This window comes from Laccaria bicolor, genomic scaffold (genome assembly GCF_000143565.1).
Source record: "Laccaria bicolor S238N-H82 LACBIscaffold_44 genomic scaffold, whole genome shotgun sequence".
NCBI classification, from domain to species: Eukaryota; Fungi; Basidiomycota; class Agaricomycetes; order Agaricales; family Hydnangiaceae; genus Laccaria; species Laccaria bicolor.
The window spans coordinates 382,463-398,960 of NW_001889915.1; the positions used below are offsets into that span (position 1 = coordinate 382,463).

The 16,498-nt window shown below is 48.8% G+C and overlaps 9 protein-coding genes across 9 annotated transcripts; 4 read left to right on the forward strand and 5 right to left on the reverse strand.

The window, feature by feature from the left end:
* Positions 1-10: 10 nt before the first annotated feature.
* Positions 11-3,362, forward strand: LACBIDRAFT_332818 (uncharacterized protein; the record flags this gene model as incomplete). Its single annotated transcript, XM_001887322.1, has 13 exons — positions 11-70; positions 148-193; positions 374-463; positions 492-513; positions 612-640; positions 854-865; positions 891-1,018; positions 1,073-1,253; positions 1,330-1,334; positions 1,398-1,454; positions 1,588-2,005; positions 2,048-2,384; positions 2,435-3,362. 13 exons carry the CDS (start codon positions 11-13, stop codon positions 3,360-3,362), a joined length of 2,313 nt encoding a protein of 770 aa, XP_001887357.1.
* Positions 3,363-3,425: 63 nt separating this feature from the next.
* On the reverse strand, positions 3,426-4,273 carry LACBIDRAFT_310252 (uncharacterized protein; the record flags this gene model as incomplete). The annotated part of the gene is made up of 3 exons (XM_001887392.1): positions 3,426-3,602; positions 3,652-4,022; positions 4,093-4,273. 3 exons carry the CDS (start codon positions 4,271-4,273, stop codon positions 3,426-3,428), a joined length of 729 nt encoding a protein of 242 aa, XP_001887427.1.
* A 13-nt stretch (positions 4,274-4,286) lies between these two features.
* On the reverse strand, positions 4,287-4,619 carry LACBIDRAFT_310253 (uncharacterized protein; the record flags this gene model as incomplete). Its single annotated transcript, XM_001887393.1, has 1 exon — positions 4,287-4,619. The coding sequence occupies one exon, from the start codon at positions 4,617-4,619 to the stop codon at positions 4,287-4,289; it is 333 nt and encodes a 110-aa protein (XP_001887428.1).
* Positions 4,620-6,474: 1,855 nt separating this feature from the next.
* On the reverse strand, positions 6,475-7,542 carry LACBIDRAFT_310254 (uncharacterized protein; the record flags this gene model as incomplete). The annotated part of the gene is made up of 2 exons (XM_001887394.1): positions 6,475-6,662; positions 6,714-7,542. 2 exons carry the CDS (start codon positions 7,540-7,542, stop codon positions 6,475-6,477), a joined length of 1,017 nt encoding a protein of 338 aa, XP_001887429.1.
* A 337-nt stretch (positions 7,543-7,879) lies between these two features.
* On the reverse strand, positions 7,880-9,117 carry LACBIDRAFT_310255 (uncharacterized protein; the record flags this gene model as incomplete). The annotated part of the gene is made up of 4 exons (XM_001887395.1): positions 7,880-8,056; positions 8,114-8,469; positions 8,528-8,989; positions 9,039-9,117. 4 exons carry the CDS (start codon positions 9,115-9,117, stop codon positions 7,880-7,882), a joined length of 1,074 nt encoding a protein of 357 aa, XP_001887430.1.
* A 154-nt stretch (positions 9,118-9,271) lies between these two features.
* LACBIDRAFT_191837 (uncharacterized protein) lies at positions 9,272-10,634 on the forward strand (the record flags this gene model as incomplete). Its single annotated transcript, XM_001887323.1, has 4 exons — positions 9,272-9,750; positions 9,784-9,811; positions 9,868-10,127; positions 10,178-10,634. The coding sequence occupies 4 exons, from the start codon at positions 9,272-9,274 to the stop codon at positions 10,632-10,634; spliced, it is 1,224 nt and encodes a 407-aa protein (XP_001887358.1).
* A 93-nt stretch (positions 10,635-10,727) lies between these two features.
* LACBIDRAFT_310257 (uncharacterized protein) lies at positions 10,728-12,013 on the reverse strand (the record flags this gene model as incomplete). Its single annotated transcript, XM_001887396.1, has 4 exons — positions 10,728-10,910; positions 10,962-11,371; positions 11,423-11,881; positions 11,938-12,013. The coding sequence occupies 4 exons, from the start codon at positions 12,011-12,013 to the stop codon at positions 10,728-10,730; spliced, it is 1,128 nt and encodes a 375-aa protein (XP_001887431.1).
* An 877-nt stretch (positions 12,014-12,890) lies between these two features.
* LACBIDRAFT_295525 (uncharacterized protein) lies at positions 12,891-14,317 on the forward strand (the record flags this gene model as incomplete). The annotated part of the gene is made up of 7 exons (XM_001887324.1): positions 12,891-13,074; positions 13,114-13,431; positions 13,525-13,539; positions 13,794-13,902; positions 13,966-14,026; positions 14,061-14,211; positions 14,264-14,317. The coding sequence occupies exons 1-7, from the start codon at positions 12,931-12,933 to the stop codon at positions 14,315-14,317; spliced, it is 852 nt and encodes a 283-aa protein (XP_001887359.1). The 5' UTR covers positions 12,891-12,930.
* Positions 14,318-14,818: 501 nt separating this feature from the next.
* LACBIDRAFT_332824 (uncharacterized protein) lies at positions 14,819-15,445 on the forward strand (the record flags this gene model as incomplete). The annotated part of the gene is made up of 2 exons (XM_001887325.1): positions 14,819-15,199; positions 15,251-15,445. The coding sequence occupies 2 exons, from the start codon at positions 14,819-14,821 to the stop codon at positions 15,443-15,445; spliced, it is 576 nt and encodes a 191-aa protein (XP_001887360.1).
* Between the last annotated feature and the right edge of the window lie 1,053 nt (positions 15,446-16,498).

The following is a 16,498-nucleotide window of genomic DNA, read 5'->3' on the forward strand; positions in this document are numbered from 1 at the left end:
AAAAAAAATCATGGCACCCCACTCGTATAAGTCAACCTTCCGGAGTAGGGTGTGGAGGGAAAGGGTCTGCGTAAGTTCCCGTCCAACACTCGTAGACAAACAAGCCATATGCACACCCGAATAGCTGAGGAAAAGGCGATTTGAGAGGTCATCCGTATTCTCAACAGCACTGAGGGTCAAGAAAATTTCGGAGGTAAAAAACTGGATGTTTTTGTTTGATGCAGCAATTGTATTTGAAGACTCGCGACCCAGCAGAAGAGCGAAATCGGCCTTTTTGACACGAGGCATAAGCGTTCTAAAAGTCTGGAGATCGAAAAGCAATACTTCAGATTGAGCACTATGTTCTCCAAATTGAACTGTCGGTCAACTGTAGGTGTCGCAGATTCGTCGATCCCAGGTAAACAACTTGAGAAAAGGAAGGGCATGGGCATAACCTCGAAGATCCTCAAGAGATTCAATGTGGGTAACACTTGGGTAACACTTTGCGCTAGAATGGACTTCAAGGCTTTCCTAGTAAGAACAGAGCTTTTTAACCATAACGCACTTTTGGGTTGCGTGAACTATTTACCTTCCCCTAACTTGACTTGGCTGGTGAGGTGAAGCAAGGACAGCACTCAAACGGTCCAGCAGACCCAAAGGAGTAAGTGGTTTAGTGAACTCGGAAGGTTCGCAATCCGTGGGAGATGTAGAAGTATTTGGTGCGACACAGTTGGACACATCCCAATTGGGTGAGGTGACAAACGCGCTGTCACACGTCACCGGACGGTGGTATAATCTATTTTGAATGCCAGACATGTGACATCACCAAGTTCTCTTCTAGACTTCACTGCAGCTCATCGACAGCCCATTTTAGATGGACAACGAAGTGAGACTATGGTGCATGATTCTAGGTGAACATGTCGACGAGCCAATATTTCGTCTTACAATGTGCATTGATGACACGGTTTCGGAACTAAAGGCTTCAATAAGAAGAATGGTTCCAAGATATGATACCTTGAAGAAACCCCTATTTTACAAAGTGAGTGCATTTGATATTAATCTGTAATCCCTTAGCTGATCAAACTGATGATAGCTAAACAAGCCAATGCCCATTGCTCCAGAAGACAACCTTCAACAACGCATTGAAAATGAAGAAAAAATCAAAAATTGTGCCACACTCTTGGCGAAATCCAGTGATGACTTACAGGATCTCTTTCCAAAATCAGACGAAGTTGGCTATCATAGGCTTCATGTTATTGTGAAGTTTCCAATGGGTGCGTATCTATGAGCTGCCACCCATAGGTCAATTGATCAATATCCACTTCTTTTTGTTTGCTTGGAAGATGACAGCAATGGTGGGTGTTCCTGAGCCATAGCCATTGAGCCACAATCTTTACTTTTGCCATTACATATTGCAGATCAACCACCCTGCAAAAAAGCTCATTTACAGAGCCCAGTTCCAAGATGGCAGTCTGGTGAGTCACAATGTTTCACATTGACTGAGGCTTGACCTTCTTGCATCTTCCATGCTATCCTCACTCAGCCTTTCAGAACTCTTTTCATCATTCACCTAAAGATGATGAATGGCTTTTGGAACTCCATGAAAAGCTTTGGAAACGTCAAGACCTTAGGAGCAAGGTGTTCCACACAGTCAATCTGACATACTCAGATTATGAAAATTTGGAAAAGTGTCTTTCAGAGCTTTACCCAGATCGTCAAGAGAAAACATATCAGGCCAAGATGGATGGTGCTCGATCAGTCAAACTTGACTTTCTTAACTCCCTCCCCTCAATCAATGCTAGCAATGACAATGATGATGGGGATGATATTGATGATGAGCTCCACTCACTCTTTCCCACAACACTAGAATATCTTGACCTACACAGCTTGGGACTCAAGAAGCTGCCACCACGAATGCCATCACTGCTTCTCATCCGCCAGGAATACAAGGTACTGTCTGAGATGTTGGATGGCCTACCAACTGAGGCTGCCCACTCCACATTGATTACTGGGCAACCAGGCACTGGTGAGACCCTGTTTTTGTTTCTCATGTTGGAATCTCACCTAGTCACAGGAAAAACTTCCTACCTTTATCTTCATTTGGTCAAGTGTATGATTGCAGGCACCCCATGCTTATTCCAAACTTTCGATGGTCCAGTGTATCATGTCTCTGAGTTCATCACAGAAGTCAGGCACTGGTCAGGTGAACCTATCATTGCCATTTGTAATGCCAATGGGGATACAAGCCAACCACCACAATTTATCCTTCAAAATGAGAAGATTCAAATGATTGCTGCCTCTTCACCTGATGCTGAATGTGCAAGGTGGCTGGGAAAGATGTCCACTTGGTCGGTAAAGAAGTTTTTCACAAAGTTGTGGTCACCTCAGGAGCTTGTATTGACTGGGTGGGTGACCAGCTTCTACCAGGTGTGTGGAATGCACTGATAGCCTTCAGATTATTCCTTCATTGCAACGACCTCGTCTACTCACGGCTCCAAGAAGCTACGGCCTACTTTGGGTTCAACCCCCGAAATTGCTTCTATGCAAGCTCTTCCCCCTTAATTTTCACTCAAATCAAGGCAACAATGCTAAATGAGATTTGCCGTGTCTCCCTTCGGATACGTGATTTTCGGTCCTTGTTTGATGACTTCTCAACAACCTCCTCGTTATACTCGGGATTTGAGATGTCCCCAAAAGATGATCAACGCTTATTAGCCGAAGCTCAGATAGCGGCAGTTTCCCCATGGGCTTTGGATAACTTATTCAAACGTCAACTTGAAGCAGATGTTTCGTACAATGCCTACCGCTCGATTATGAAGGCACCTAAGATGGGGATCCTTCGGGGCCAAATGTTCGAGAGACAGGTCCTCAAGTTTTTTGCCGGTCTCAAAGAAAACATGCCATTTCGCATCCGGTCTCTGGATGACTCTATGACCTCCCATTGGGTGTATCCTGGTCCTACCAGCTGCTCATCGTTCTACCCACTGACATTCATCCAGCTGCTTGAGGTTGCAGTCACGCTCAAGAAGCCTCTATGCCTCACTATGCCCAATCCATTAAACTTCCCAGCTGTTGCGTCAATCCTGTATGATCCAAGTCAAGGTTTTACTGGTATCCAAATTACTTCCCAGACAACGCATCCTGTGGTTGTCATGGGATTTAAGCAAATTCAGAAGTTGTACTCCCGACTTGTAGTGGGCCTTGGATCTTCGATACCACTGGGCACTCGCTGGCGATTCATCTTCGTGGTGCCAGATGACATTGCTGCCAGTTTCACAAAACAGCCTTTGGGGGGTGGTGGTACCGATAATCAAGGATGGTTGAAGAGCGTTGATCAATATGTTCTTGGTTTAAAGGAGGATATGATATGGTTGAAGACTTAGATTACAACGTTCACCTTGTTAATGATAATATCAAAAAATATGTTGCTCTAAAGCACTGCTTAGTCAAAACTCCTCGATGAAAGCGCCCCTTTGACCCTGGTCGGCAAAGATATAGTTGAATAAACCAGCCAAGCGGAGCCCGCCAAGCGCCAGCTGTTTCTCGACGAGCCATCGTTGCCCAATCATCCCGGAATAAGCTGGAGTTTCAAGTTCCAGTAATGGTGGATGTGGGTTGTCGTCCTAGAGAGTAATGTCAAACTAGATATCCTGAAAAAAGAGGAATGCGTACAGTTCGTCTATAAGGCGGCTCGTCGACCTCCTTTAGCCAAACACCGTCGCAGAGGAGGTCGTGGCTCGGTCTGGCCCAGTGGTAAGGACACAGCACGTCGTTGTCTGGTAGAATCTCAATGCCGGTTGTTCCCTCCAAACCCAACGCAATCTGGGAGTCAACGAAAGTCCGCTTGACCGCGTCTGGGCAGGACAGCCAGCCTGGAATTTCGTCAGCCCATTTTTGTAAGATGCCTTCCCAGATGATACGCCGGATGTAAGGGTCGTAGGAAGCCCCGCGGAGGGCTTGTTCGATTTCCGGGTAGGGCAGTGGGAGGGTGTAGTTTTGCGGAATTGTGGATATGACTTTGGTGATGAGGGAGTCGTCCCATGCTGCGTGGATGTCTGAGTGAAATGTCCGTAAGTAAGTGTTTGCGTGATACCCATCGAGGATAAGACTGACTGGTTTGTTTTCCCCCGAACGCCACTTTAACCTGATTCCCACCACGTTCTCGGCCAGTCATATGCATCGGCTGATGCGCGTCTCCGAAAAAGTGGATGAGGAACTTGAGCGCCTCATTCGCCGCGTCGTCGCTTGTCTCGCCTTTGACCCATCCCTGCAATAACGCCGTAACGTTCTTCATCCCATCAAGGACGTTAACGCGCTTTGTCCCAGCCCAGCCGTTCTTTCCTGGGAACGCGCAAGGAAGAAGGGGGGTGGTCGTCTAGAGCGCCGATGAAGTGCAGCTGGGCGGACCAAGTCATGTTGGATTTGTATCGGTCTGCCCAGGTTGCTACGGGTGCTATGTGGCATGTCGAGTCCAGAGGGGAGAGGTTGGTGGAGGAAAAGTCGATGATGGTGCATAGGGTCGGTAGGAAGATTAGGCGGAGGTATATTTGTGCGATTGTAGCTACTATCTCGTGTCTTGGATGAAAAGTAAGATGGGGATTGTTGATGTCAACGGTGAACGTCACACCAGTGAAGCCCATGCATACGCTGTTGGAAAGCTGGCGCAGCAGCCTGGGGCAAAGGCAACAGTTGATACAAGACGCATTTCTGTAAGGTGACGGTTGGCATTTCATTCCGGGCGACGAGGGGTTTGATCTCAATGCTTAACAAGCACAGGGGAGACAAGGAGATAAGATAAGATAAGACCAATCACTCCTCTTCCAAGGTTTGATAACATTTCTGCAACCAAAATCTGTAGTAAGACCCATCAGTGACGGTCGACAGCTCCAAGCCTCACAGCAGGTAAAACCAATACACACAGGCAACGCGTTCCAGATCCAATCACGGCACAACCACCGCGTATCATCGCGTGGGGCTGTGAGCCTCGGGAAACTCTCAAAAATAGTTTCCAGCGCGTGCGCTGAGATCCACTTTTCCGAGTAGCATCACACCAGCCAGCAAGTGCGGTTGACTTTGGGTCGGATATCCAACGCTTTTCTCTTCCGTTCGATAGGTACCTCCTGACACGAAAGATACGGCTGTTCTTTGCTTCAGAAGTTTTAATGTCTTTTGAGAGTGACGAGAACGGCATGCGGTATTTGATTGGGTTGTCTGGGGTATGGAAGAATGCAGCGCTTGTCTCTTCTGCGACCGAGCAGAGCATGTTGGCTGGAGGGCATCAGGGTGTGTCTCAAGCAATATAGACCAAAAAAAGATGTTGCCAAGGAATGCAAACATGAAATGTTTCGGGATTGTACAATGCGCTTTAACAAGGTCCTCGAGGGTCCTCGTTCGCCCTGAATAACAGAAAGAGGCAACGAACGACGGCGTACTTCTGGTAAAGAAGGCACAGTCCGGGTTGGGTTTGGAGTTAAAAGCTGGGAACTATCATCAGAGGATATCGAAGTTTCTCCTTTCACTTTTTCTCGCGAGCTTGTAGCAGATCCTTCCTTGTCGTTATCTTGCTAAGTTATCAAACTTGGTTTCTGGCTTGATGTGGTATTGCCGCTTTTCTGGAAAGCAGCAGCTCCCTGCGTTTGCAGAGAAAAATTCAAAGTCAGTCTTGTCCTGATGCCTTGCTGTAACAAAAAAGATTCAGTAACGTAATAGCTGAATCCAGTGCATTGACCAACCGGTTTGGCAATAGTACTCCTGTTCTTGACATGCTCATTATAGCCCATCTCCAGAAACGCACCCATCGGAACGGTCTCTTTGGTCGCAGTTGCCACGGTCAACTGCTCGCATACAGTAGTGTGCATAAAGAAGACGGCCACGAAACTCAAAAGTGCGCACTACGCTGAGGTCTGCGCAAGTCTCGCGCAGTTTTGAAGTGTAATGCCTGAGAGCTGTTTCGTAAGATATCGGTCAAGGCTGTAAAAGAAGTGAAGAATAATGCTTTGGTTTCACAGGAGGTAAAGTTGGAGAGCAAAGTTTGGCACTTAAGAAGCAAACTTGTTGGTGGATCCAAATTATGGTTACGACGTCAATTTGGGTCCCAAGTTTAGAAAACTTGAAGAGGCTCAACTTTGGATTTCCAACTTTGCAAATGACAAGTTGTACTATGAAACACCCTATAGCTCCAAGCAGAATCAATCATAAAAATGAAAAATGGAAAAGAAGTTGGTATCTCGACTGGATTATACTAAGTACTCCATGGAAAAGGATTACATGCCACCCTTAACATACTGACGCCACTTTATCACCTCCTTTGCCTGAAGACAAGGTGTCGGACTAGCTTCAATATCCTTCAACTGATTGGGTTGCAGTTTCCGATAGGTGCAACCTTCTCCGACCTTAAAATTCACAACCAGTACCTCCTTTAGCGACATCCATGTCCCCTCCCTCTCGAAAATTCTATCCACGGAGAGCCAGTCACACTGCCTCAAATCTTGACGGTCAACCGTACGCAGTATAAGGACTAGTGTGTCCGTTGCAGGACGCCAATATGTAGGGGATGCAAAGAAACGGCGCAATTGAGGAGTAGGTTCCAGGATTGGTATACGCTGTCTGTTCGACAGTGTAGGAAAGACTGATAGACAATGTGAGGTGACGGAGGTCGGTAAGAACGCCGAGGTTGATATATGCTGGGAGTATGATGTGAGTTTAGGGTGAATTAGGAAGAAATAACTGCTCACCGTCTTCATCGTAAAACTCAAGGTGTAACATTTGAAGAGAGGAGGAACACAACTGAAGTAACGGTTGTGGCCCATTGTGATATCCGTAATAATCAATCACCCTCAATCTGGACCAGTCAAACGGCGTCCCTGCGCCGATGAGGCAATACGGGAGACCTCCACGGAGACGAACTTCTTCCACGTACACCTTTTCTCTTTCTCCCGACAAAGAAACGTAGTCGGGACGTCCCAAAGACATATCGACGTCGAGTGTTTTGAGATTTTGTACCACACTCAATAGGTCTACGGGAATATCACAGTATTCCAGCTTGACTGAGCATAAGCCGGTGCGTTGTAGAAGAGCAAAGATGTAGCCTTGCACGTATTCGTCAAGCTTTTCCCATCGTACTGTGATGTCCAGTTCGATTGATATGAGATCGTGCGTTAGATCGCTAACCAGGGACAGGAAGCCGCGATTTTTTTTCGTGCCCGCATAGCCAATGTCATCTAGAGTCGAAAGGAACATGGAGTCGTCTTGTTCTCGGGTAGGAGGACATTTGGATATTCCGATCTTGAAGTAGATCGTTTGATGGGGTTTCCAGGCTTCGCGAATGTAGATGGTGATGTGTCGTGAATGACAATATGGCCGGAGAACTGGGAAGGCGAGGTACAAAGGTATGATCGTGGATGTGGCAAGGTAGGAGTCGATGATGTGACACATTAGCTCTGGAGGAAGTGGTAAATTCCACTCATTTGATTGATTTTTTCCTAGGCGCTTGAAGATCGTGTGAAATCGTTGAAGGAGGGATGGGGAAGAAGGCATCTTTCTTGAACGAAACCGGTTCAGCATACTGTCTGGGAGGTTCGAGGTGGTAGGTGAAAATGCTCAGATTGTCGCCTCTGGAGGCGCACTGTACACGAGGCATGCCTCGCTTCACTTCGGCGATCTGCGGCGTGCAGTTATTTCTTTGGGTGCGAGCTGATCAAATGGTTGAGTACATGATCAGTATCGAAGGAAAGGTATGATGGTAATGTCAAGCGCACTGGAGTGAGAAATTGTTGCAATTCCATAAAAGCAGACAGATAGAAGAAATGACAAATGGATAGATAGAGAGAGGAGCCAAGTTGAAACACGTAATGATAAAGTATTATCATATGTTCATTGAGTGCATCAAAGCAATGGCCACTCAAAACTCCTCGAAGAAGGCGCCCCTTTGACCCTGGTTGACAAAGATATAGTTGAGTATACCAGCCAAGCGCAGCCCGCCAAGCGCCAGCTGTTTCTCGACGAGCCAGCGTTGCCCAATCATGCCGGAATAGGCTGGAGTGTCAAGTTCTAGTAACGGTAGCTGTGGGTTGTCGTCCTAAATAGCAATGTCAAACTCGATATCCTGAGAAAGTTTATAAGGCGGTTCATCGACCTCTTTTGGCCAAACGCCGTCGCAGAGGAGGTCGTGGGTGGGTCTGGACCAGTGGTAAGGACACAGCACGTCGTTGTCCGGTAAAATCTCAATGCCGGTTGTTCCCCCCAAACCCAATGCAACCTGAGAGTCAACGGAAGTCCGCTTGACCACGTCTGGGCAGGATAGCCAGCCTGGAATTTCGTCAGCCCATCTTTGGACGATGCCTTCCCAGATGATACGCCGGATGTAAGGGTCGTAGGAAGAGCCGCGGAGGGCTTGTTCGATTTCTGGGTAGGGTAGTGGGAGGGTGTAGTTTTGCGGGATTGTGGATATGGCTTTGGTGATGAGGGAGTCGTCCCATACTCCATGGAGGTCTGAGTGAAATGTCCGTAAGTAAGTATTCAGGTAATACCCATCCAGGATAGGACTGACTGGTTTCTTTTCCCCCGAACGCGACTTTAACCTGGTTCCCACCACGTTCTCGGCCAGTCATATGCATCGGCTGATGCGCGTCTCCGAAAAAGTGGATCAGGAACTTGAGCGCCTCATTCGCCGCGTCGTCGCTTGTCTCGCCTTTTACCCATCCCTGCAATAACGCCGTGACGTTCTTCATCCCATCAAGGACGTTGACGCGCTTGGTCCCAGCCCATCCGTTCTTTCCTGGGAACGCACAGGAAGAAGGGGGGTGGTCGTCTAGAGCGCCGATGAAGTGCAGCTGGGCGGACCAGGTCATGTTGGACTTGTATCGGTCTGCCCAGGTTGCTATGGGCGCTATGTGGCATGTCGAGTCCGGAGGGGAAAAATTGGTGGAGGAAAAGTCGATGATGGTGCATAGGGTTGGTAGGACGGTTGGGTGGAGGTATATCTGCGCGATTGTAGCTACTATTTCGTGTCCTGGATGGAAGAGTGAGATGGGGATTGATGATTTTAACTGTGAACGTACCAGCGAACCCCCATGCATACGCCGTTGGAATGCTGGCGCAGCAGCCTAGGGCAACGGCAACGGTTGGTACAAGACGCATTCCCGTAAGGTGGTTGGCATTTTCATGATGCTTGTTATAAGGAATTCAACAAGGTCCTCGTCGCCCTGAATGACAGGGGAAATTGAAGGAGATAAGATAAGATCAGACCGATCACAAATTTCTTAAATGACTCCTCCCCTTTTCCACTTCAACCATGCCCATCCTCGGCCTTTCACCCTCCTCAAAACCCAACCACCCACCCCACTTTAACATCGAAAAAGTAATCAGACCCAACATCCTCTCTCTACACCCCTACCGCTGTGCGCGGGACGACTACAAGCAAGGCATCCTCCTCGACGCGAACGAGAATGCCTTTGGGCACTCCATCACCCGTTCCTTCTCAGGCGAAGAAGGCGTGATAGCAGACCTACAAACAACCCTCGATTTGGATTTACACCGATACCCAGACCCATCCCACGCAGACATCAAACAGCGCATCGCGTCGCTGCGTAACGTCCCGGGGGCAGAATACGTGTTTTTGGGTGTAGGGAGCGATGAGGTGATTGATTTGTTGATGAGGGTGTGTGTTGTTCCTGGGGGAGGGGAGAAGATCTTGACGACGCCGCCTACGTATGGGATGTATGCGGTGTGTGCGCAGGTAAATGATGTGGGTGTTGTTAAGGTTCCGTTGGAGTTGACGGGAGGGGAGGGAGAAGGGGGTGAGAGGGGACGGTTTAGTGTTCGTGTTGATGAGGTGAGTCTTTGAGGATTCTCACATCGCTTAATTTTGACTGAGGACTTTGGGAATAGGTGAAGAAAGCGATCGACGCCGATCCTAATATCAAACTTATATTCCTCTGTTCGCCTGGAAACCCAACCGGAACGCTCATCTCCCTCAAATCCATAAAAGCGCTGCTGGACTATGAAAAGTTTAGTGGGATCGTCGTCGTAGACGAGGCCTATATCGACTTTGCAAACGAGAACACATCCACCGTCTCTTTGGTCGAGGAATACGCGAATCTATGCGTCATGCAGACCGTAAGCAAGAGTTTCGGGCTCGCTGCCATCCGGTACGTCTGTCCTTCAGCATCATATCACTTGCCCTCATCTTTTTTTGTAGCCTAGGAATCGCAATCGCCCAACCCCCACTCATCCAAATCCTAACCAACACCAAAGCACCCTACAACATATCCACACCAACCGCCCACCTCGCCCGTGCAGCACTCACACCCACCGCCGTCACCTCAATGCGCGCCAAGGTGTCCACCCTCGTACAAAGTCGCGCAGCGCTCCTCCAAAAACTCGCGTCCTTGGCGCCACTGGGGCTTGGGAGCGCGATCGGCGGGAACGACGCGAATTTTATTCTGATGCCTGTACTGACAAAAGACGGGAGTGGGGAGCCGGATAGCGAAAGAGCACAGAGGGTGTATAAAGCGCTGGCGGAAGAGAACGGGGTTGTGGTTAGGTATCGAGGTGGGGAGGTGGGGTGTCAGGGGTGTTTGAGGATAACGGTGGGTACGGAGGAGGAAAATGAGGTTGCGTTGAGCAAGATGGGGGAGGTTTTGAGGGTGATTTAGAGATGCAAGGATAACATTTAATTGATATAGAGCAACACGGGATAGAGATACACATTGGATATATAAACAAAATATATGACTTACAGATAAAGGTTAAGATCGCGCTGCTTCTTCTAAGAAAAGGTAGTTGAGAATCCCAGCAAGCCGTATACCGCCCTGCGCAAGCAGTTTCTCCACGACCATCGTATCCTCAATAACGCCAGCATACTTTGGCGTGTCGAGTTCTAGAAGGGGAGGATGGGGTTTCGGTGGACGACCGGCGACATCCTCGTCCGCCTGTTCACGATTTTGAGATAAAAAGTAACAAAGAGGGAAAGAGTCACGCACGAATTTACTCCCACCGCCACCGTAAGGCGGCTCGTCCAACTCTTTCGGCCAAACGATGTCGCAATTGAGCGCGTGGATAGGTTTAGCCCAGTGATAAGGACAAAGCACATCCGTGTCCGGCCCAATCTCTACGCCTTGCTTTCCAGCTAGGCGTTTCAAGCTCATCACGACTTGTTGCCATCCTCGAGCAGGAGGGGGAGGAGTCGTCTCAGGGCAAGAGAACCACTCTGGTACATCGTCCTTCCATTTCTGAAATACGCCCTCCCACATGATACGCCGGATGTACGAATCGTAGATCGTTCCGCGGAGTGCGTGCTCTACGTCCGGGTAGGGCAGCGGTCTGGAGTAGTTCCGCGGGACTGTACGGATGGCTTTGGCGATGAGGAGGCCGTCCCATAAAGAGTGGAGGTCTACGTTGTTATTCAATAAGTATGTAGAACGAATAAAAAGGAATAACAGACTGGTTTGTCGACCACTCCAAAGAACCCTATCCGAATTCCCACCGCGATCCCGTCCAGTAAGGTGTAAAGGCATATGCAAGTCCCCCATAAAATGGACCAAAAACTTCAACGCCTCATTCGCCGTCGCGTCACCCGCCTCTCCCCTCGTCCAATCTTCCAAGAGACCCGTCACGTTCTTGATAGCGTCCAACACGTTTCCGCCTCGGGTGCCCGCCCACCCGCGTTCGCCGGGGAACAAGCACGTTTGGGAGGGGTGGTCGTCTAGGGAGCCGACGTAGTGCAGTGCGGCGGACCAGCGCATTTTGAACCGGAGTTTGTCGGCCCAGGTGGATATGGGGGCGAGGTGGCATGGTTGTTCCGGTTGGGTTTCGTCTTCTGAGAAATTGAGGATGTCGCAGATGGTGGGGAGGATGGAGGGGTGTAGGTACATTTGGGCTATGGTGGCTATTATTTCGTGTCCTTATAGAAACGGTTAGAAGAAGGGTGGGGAATTGGAAGGTTGGAAGTGACTTTACCTGCTGCTCCCCATGCGTAGGCTGCTGGTATGCTGAAAGTGATGAAGAGGGCTGCCAATGGACGCGAGAGGCGCATGGTGGTTGTTGGTGAAAGGAAGAGAGCAATGCCCCTGAAAAGTATAAAAAGGGATGCTGTTGTATACTAGTTGTAAGGAAATCTGCCTGTCAAGTGGCAACGGTGACGAGAATGAGAGAGTTTGACGGAAGTTCTTGTTATTTGTCGAGAGGAAGCGGCTTTCGCCGCCAGCTGCTAGTTGATCACTACATAGGCATAGACGCTCACAAACCCGAATTTAGGCTCTTGCATCCGAGGTGCGCCAAAGACTCGAAAGTGTCGCGTTAATTGAAGGGTTTTCAGCACAGTCAGACTAGAACAGGTAGCCAATAAGCAGGTGCGTATGTCTGCAACATTGCCCGAGCCTTGAGACCAATCTAGATTTCAGGTCTGATATCTGCACTGTGTGCCTTTGAACGCAACCTCTGTCTCGCCATGTTTCGCCGACCATGAGGACGAATGACCGAGTATTATTTCTTTCCTGGGCCTTCGCCGAAGTTCTGCGAGGGTGGTCACTTATGAGACGGCTTCCAAAATTGCGATCGATCCTCCTGGTGGTCTGGTACGCGAAACGGGATTGATGTACACCACAGCATCAACGAACAAGGACAAGAGCCCTCTGCCATCATTGACGAATGCAGACGACGGCCCAACATCCACCCACCCTGGATGAACGGCGACGAGGCCCCACCACCACCTCCACGAGCGCCCAAGCAGAGTTCGACGTGAGGTTGGAGTGATTTCTGTGTTCGTTGCAGGCTCCGAAGGGCTCCCGGCAATTGTTGGCAACCGTGTGGCTTCAATGTCTGTCGTGTTGAAGCTGATCCCACTTCGTCTTTGGCTGAATAGGGGAACTTAATTCCAAATTTGAGTTCCCCTAATCTACGACTCCTCGGCGTCGACAGCGGTCTCAGGGAGAAAATCAAGCATCACTCAATATGTCTTTCCTCCCTCGTGTGAGACAGCAAGCTCCAGATCATGGGGCAATCCAAGCTTCGGTTTTGGTCGTTCCCCCCGATGGCTTGGTACACGAAACGGGGATGAAGTATGCGGAGTTCAATGTTGAAGGCCTTCCCCGTACTGTATGTAATTTATTCTGATATCGCGGTGATATAACCAAGCTTACGACAGCTACAGAAATGATGCTGCAACAGGGCTACTTTTTTGGGGTGGTTCAAGTGGCTCAGTGCAATTCTAGCACACTCATCATTGCCGACATAGTTGCCGTGCCGATGAAAGATGTTGAAGGACAAATCCAACCAGAAACCTGGTACCTGCCATTGAGGCATACGTGGCGATTTCCTATCGTTAATAAATTTCGTGCTATGTTGCTCGCTCGCTCGAACGTCGAGGTTCAGCACCATGGCTTCATGCAGCCTGACAAGGATCACAGAGGTTTCAGCTACAAGCTATTGGAGGGCCACCGTGTTTTCCTGGTGGTACATTGGATAATAGGCCCTTACAGTCAAAGCATGAGAATTGCATTGAATATATGGGCAAGTGTAACCTATCAAAAGCAAACGCAGCTGTAGAACACTTTGGAGATGGTATGTAAATACAAAGTCAGGTGTTAGAAATCAACAGATTGAGCCAGTGTCGTTTATCTCAGTTGGCGTAGCAACAGCTCGACGGTCCTAGACCTTGGCGAGAGTGGTCATGACCTTGTTCAATGCTGTGTTCATATATGTATGAAAAGAGCTTGGGGAATTTTTTTTTGATTGTCTATTTCATTTTACTTGAGAACCACATGTACATGGGGCGGCGAACGATTCCTTAAGGCCCTCTACGATCCCTGTCGCAGCTTGTCCCATTCCGTTCCAGGGAAGACACGCGGAGCGAATTCCAGAAGAAAACAGGCGGAGCAGGGAGCCCGAGCACTTCGAGAGCGAACGTAAAAGTGGCCACCCTCGGTAGGTGTGGTAAGGAAGGGTGTGCTGGTATGTTTGACTGAGATCTTGGCGATTGCTTCATAGCCATTGGATTAAGGCTCTGTTTTATGACCCTGCGATGCGTTGATTTTGAGACTTCAGCTATGTAAGTACATATGAAGAAAAGTTCGTGTACATAGTACGGACCTTCGCGAATTTGGTGCAGCTGCGTTCGCCTACTGCAGCGTACGCGATTTTTTGGAGTTCGGAGATGTTAAAAGGGACATAGCGGAGTGCATTTCCTGGCAGTGCCGATGTTGCTCTGAATCCCGTATCTTTCTTTCACAGCTCGTAAGTTCTACGTCGTAAACCCCCCTTATTGGAACTGATACTCACTTATGAGCCTCTCTTCGGTCTGGTTGCGCTCATCGCACCTTGTCACCCCTCTGACGCCTAGCACTTGACCGGGACCGGGGGTGCTGGGAAGTAGTTATGGTGCTGACATGGCCGATAAGTAGAGCTAGTGCACGACCTCCGTGCATGAAATTCCATTGAATGTTGTGGTATCAAACGCGAGGACGTGCTTGCGCCTATCTCTCTGGAACGTTTCGCGGGGCATATGGAACATAACTCTGTCATTTATAAAGGGATTCAGATGTGGGGTTCTAAACTGAAGTGAACTTGATTGAACCTATAATTTGTACTGGGCGTTGTACTCACCTAAGTCAAAGGCCAACGTGTCCCAGGTCTTAATGGATTGTTCAACTCTGATCTGTCTCCGACGTCCGTTTTGACCTAGGGATTCAGATACTGGAGTAAAAACAGAGGGTTGCCGCGATCGTTGTTGTGATCGAAGCGCAAAGTTGAAATATTTCATGTTTACCTGTTACCATTGCATTCGTCTGCAACAGCTTTAGTCTGCATCGCTGTAGACGCACCCTGATGCCCTCTAGCCAACATGTTCGGTCGCAGAAGAAACAAACGTCGCATTTATCTAGCATTCTTCCATCGCGAATTTACCCCAGACAACCCAATCAAATACCACACCGCCTTTCTTGTCACTCCCAAAAGACCTAATTCAATTTCTGAAGCAAAGAACAGCCGTATCTTTCACGTCAGGAAAGACCTATCGAATGGAAGAGAAGAACGTTGGATATTCGACCCGAAGCCGACGCGCACTCGATCGTACTTGCTGGCTGGTGTGATGCTACTTGGAAAGGTGCCAAACGCGATCTCGGCGGACGCGCTGGAAACTATCTTTGAGTGTGTTCCTAGGCTTACGGCCCCGCGCGATAATCCGCGGTGGTTGTGCCGTGATTGGATTTGGAGCGCGTTGCCTGTGCGCATTTGGTGTTACGAAGTCGTCGACCGTCACTGATTGGTATTGCAGATTTTGGTTGCAGAAAATGTTATCAAACCTCTCCCATCAGCTCCGAACGAGGTGTGGAAGGCTGGCTTGGCGTTTACCGAGGCCCAGAACGTGCCAATGCTCTTCAACGCTATTCCCTGCTGCGACGCGCTTGGTCGAAGAATTGCGAGTGAGATTGGACCCCTGGTCAAGAATCCGACGGTGAAGGATCCATGATACATACAGCTTGGCTTGGTTTTGAGTTCTCTCCGCCCCCTTCCCAGTCTCAAGATACCCTCGCACTGGCTTCATGATAACATTATAACGCGTAATGGAAGGAGAATTGTATTTCTAGGCTACATGGCGCCGCCCATCCAGAATGTAGTATGATAAAAAAGTGTATACATAGAATGGATAATTGTAGAGTTTTGAAGTATGATCCCCAAGTTGAAAATGCGAGCCTGAGGATTTGATCATGGGAAAGGATGAAAAAACGAGGAAAGTGACTTGGGTTTGAAACGTGAAGGGGAAGTAGCGACAAATCAAGTGGGACACAGACAGAGCTTAGCCAGAAGGGGAGAGCAACCAGTTAAAAGGCAAGTTAAAGTAAGGAGAGCGTCCGTGCGATGTGAATTTGAGTGCGGCTTCACGTAGTACTGGATCACAGAGTTTTGAATCGACAAAAAGCATGGGTGCAAAGCTTGGCCCAAACGAGAACATGGATTGGGAGCGACGACGTTGTGAACAGAACACAAAAGACACAGATCAATCGAAAGTTTTAAGAGCACAGTGACGAGGGAGAGGCGATAAAGGAGGAAAATCAAACGGCGGGGTGTATGCATGGATGGGCGGGATGGGTAATAAACATATCACGCCACGGTGGCAAGTGGATGGTGATTGATGGACTAGAGTGAAACATTGAATGAAATGTATAGTGACAATGCGATGCTGTGAGGGTATGAAGTTGATATGCTTGGTGGGAGTTCTGAGTCCAGGTAGGAAGACATATGACCATAGGACTATGGGGTTATCATACAGCGTTTATTGAGTCGTCGTGGGGGGGAAGATGCCAAAATAAGATGGGGTAGCTTTAAATAATATTGAGTCCAGTCGACGGTTTCGCCTGTCAATGTGTACCACAATCGACGAAGGGAGCCTTTCAACGACGCCGGGCTTCTGATAAGGTGGCAGGTACATCTGCAAATTCCCCTTCATCGTTTTCCTCTAGCTCCTCTCGGTGAAGCTTTATTTCCACTTTGAGACGAGGTAGCTCCTGGGCAAGGTCCACTT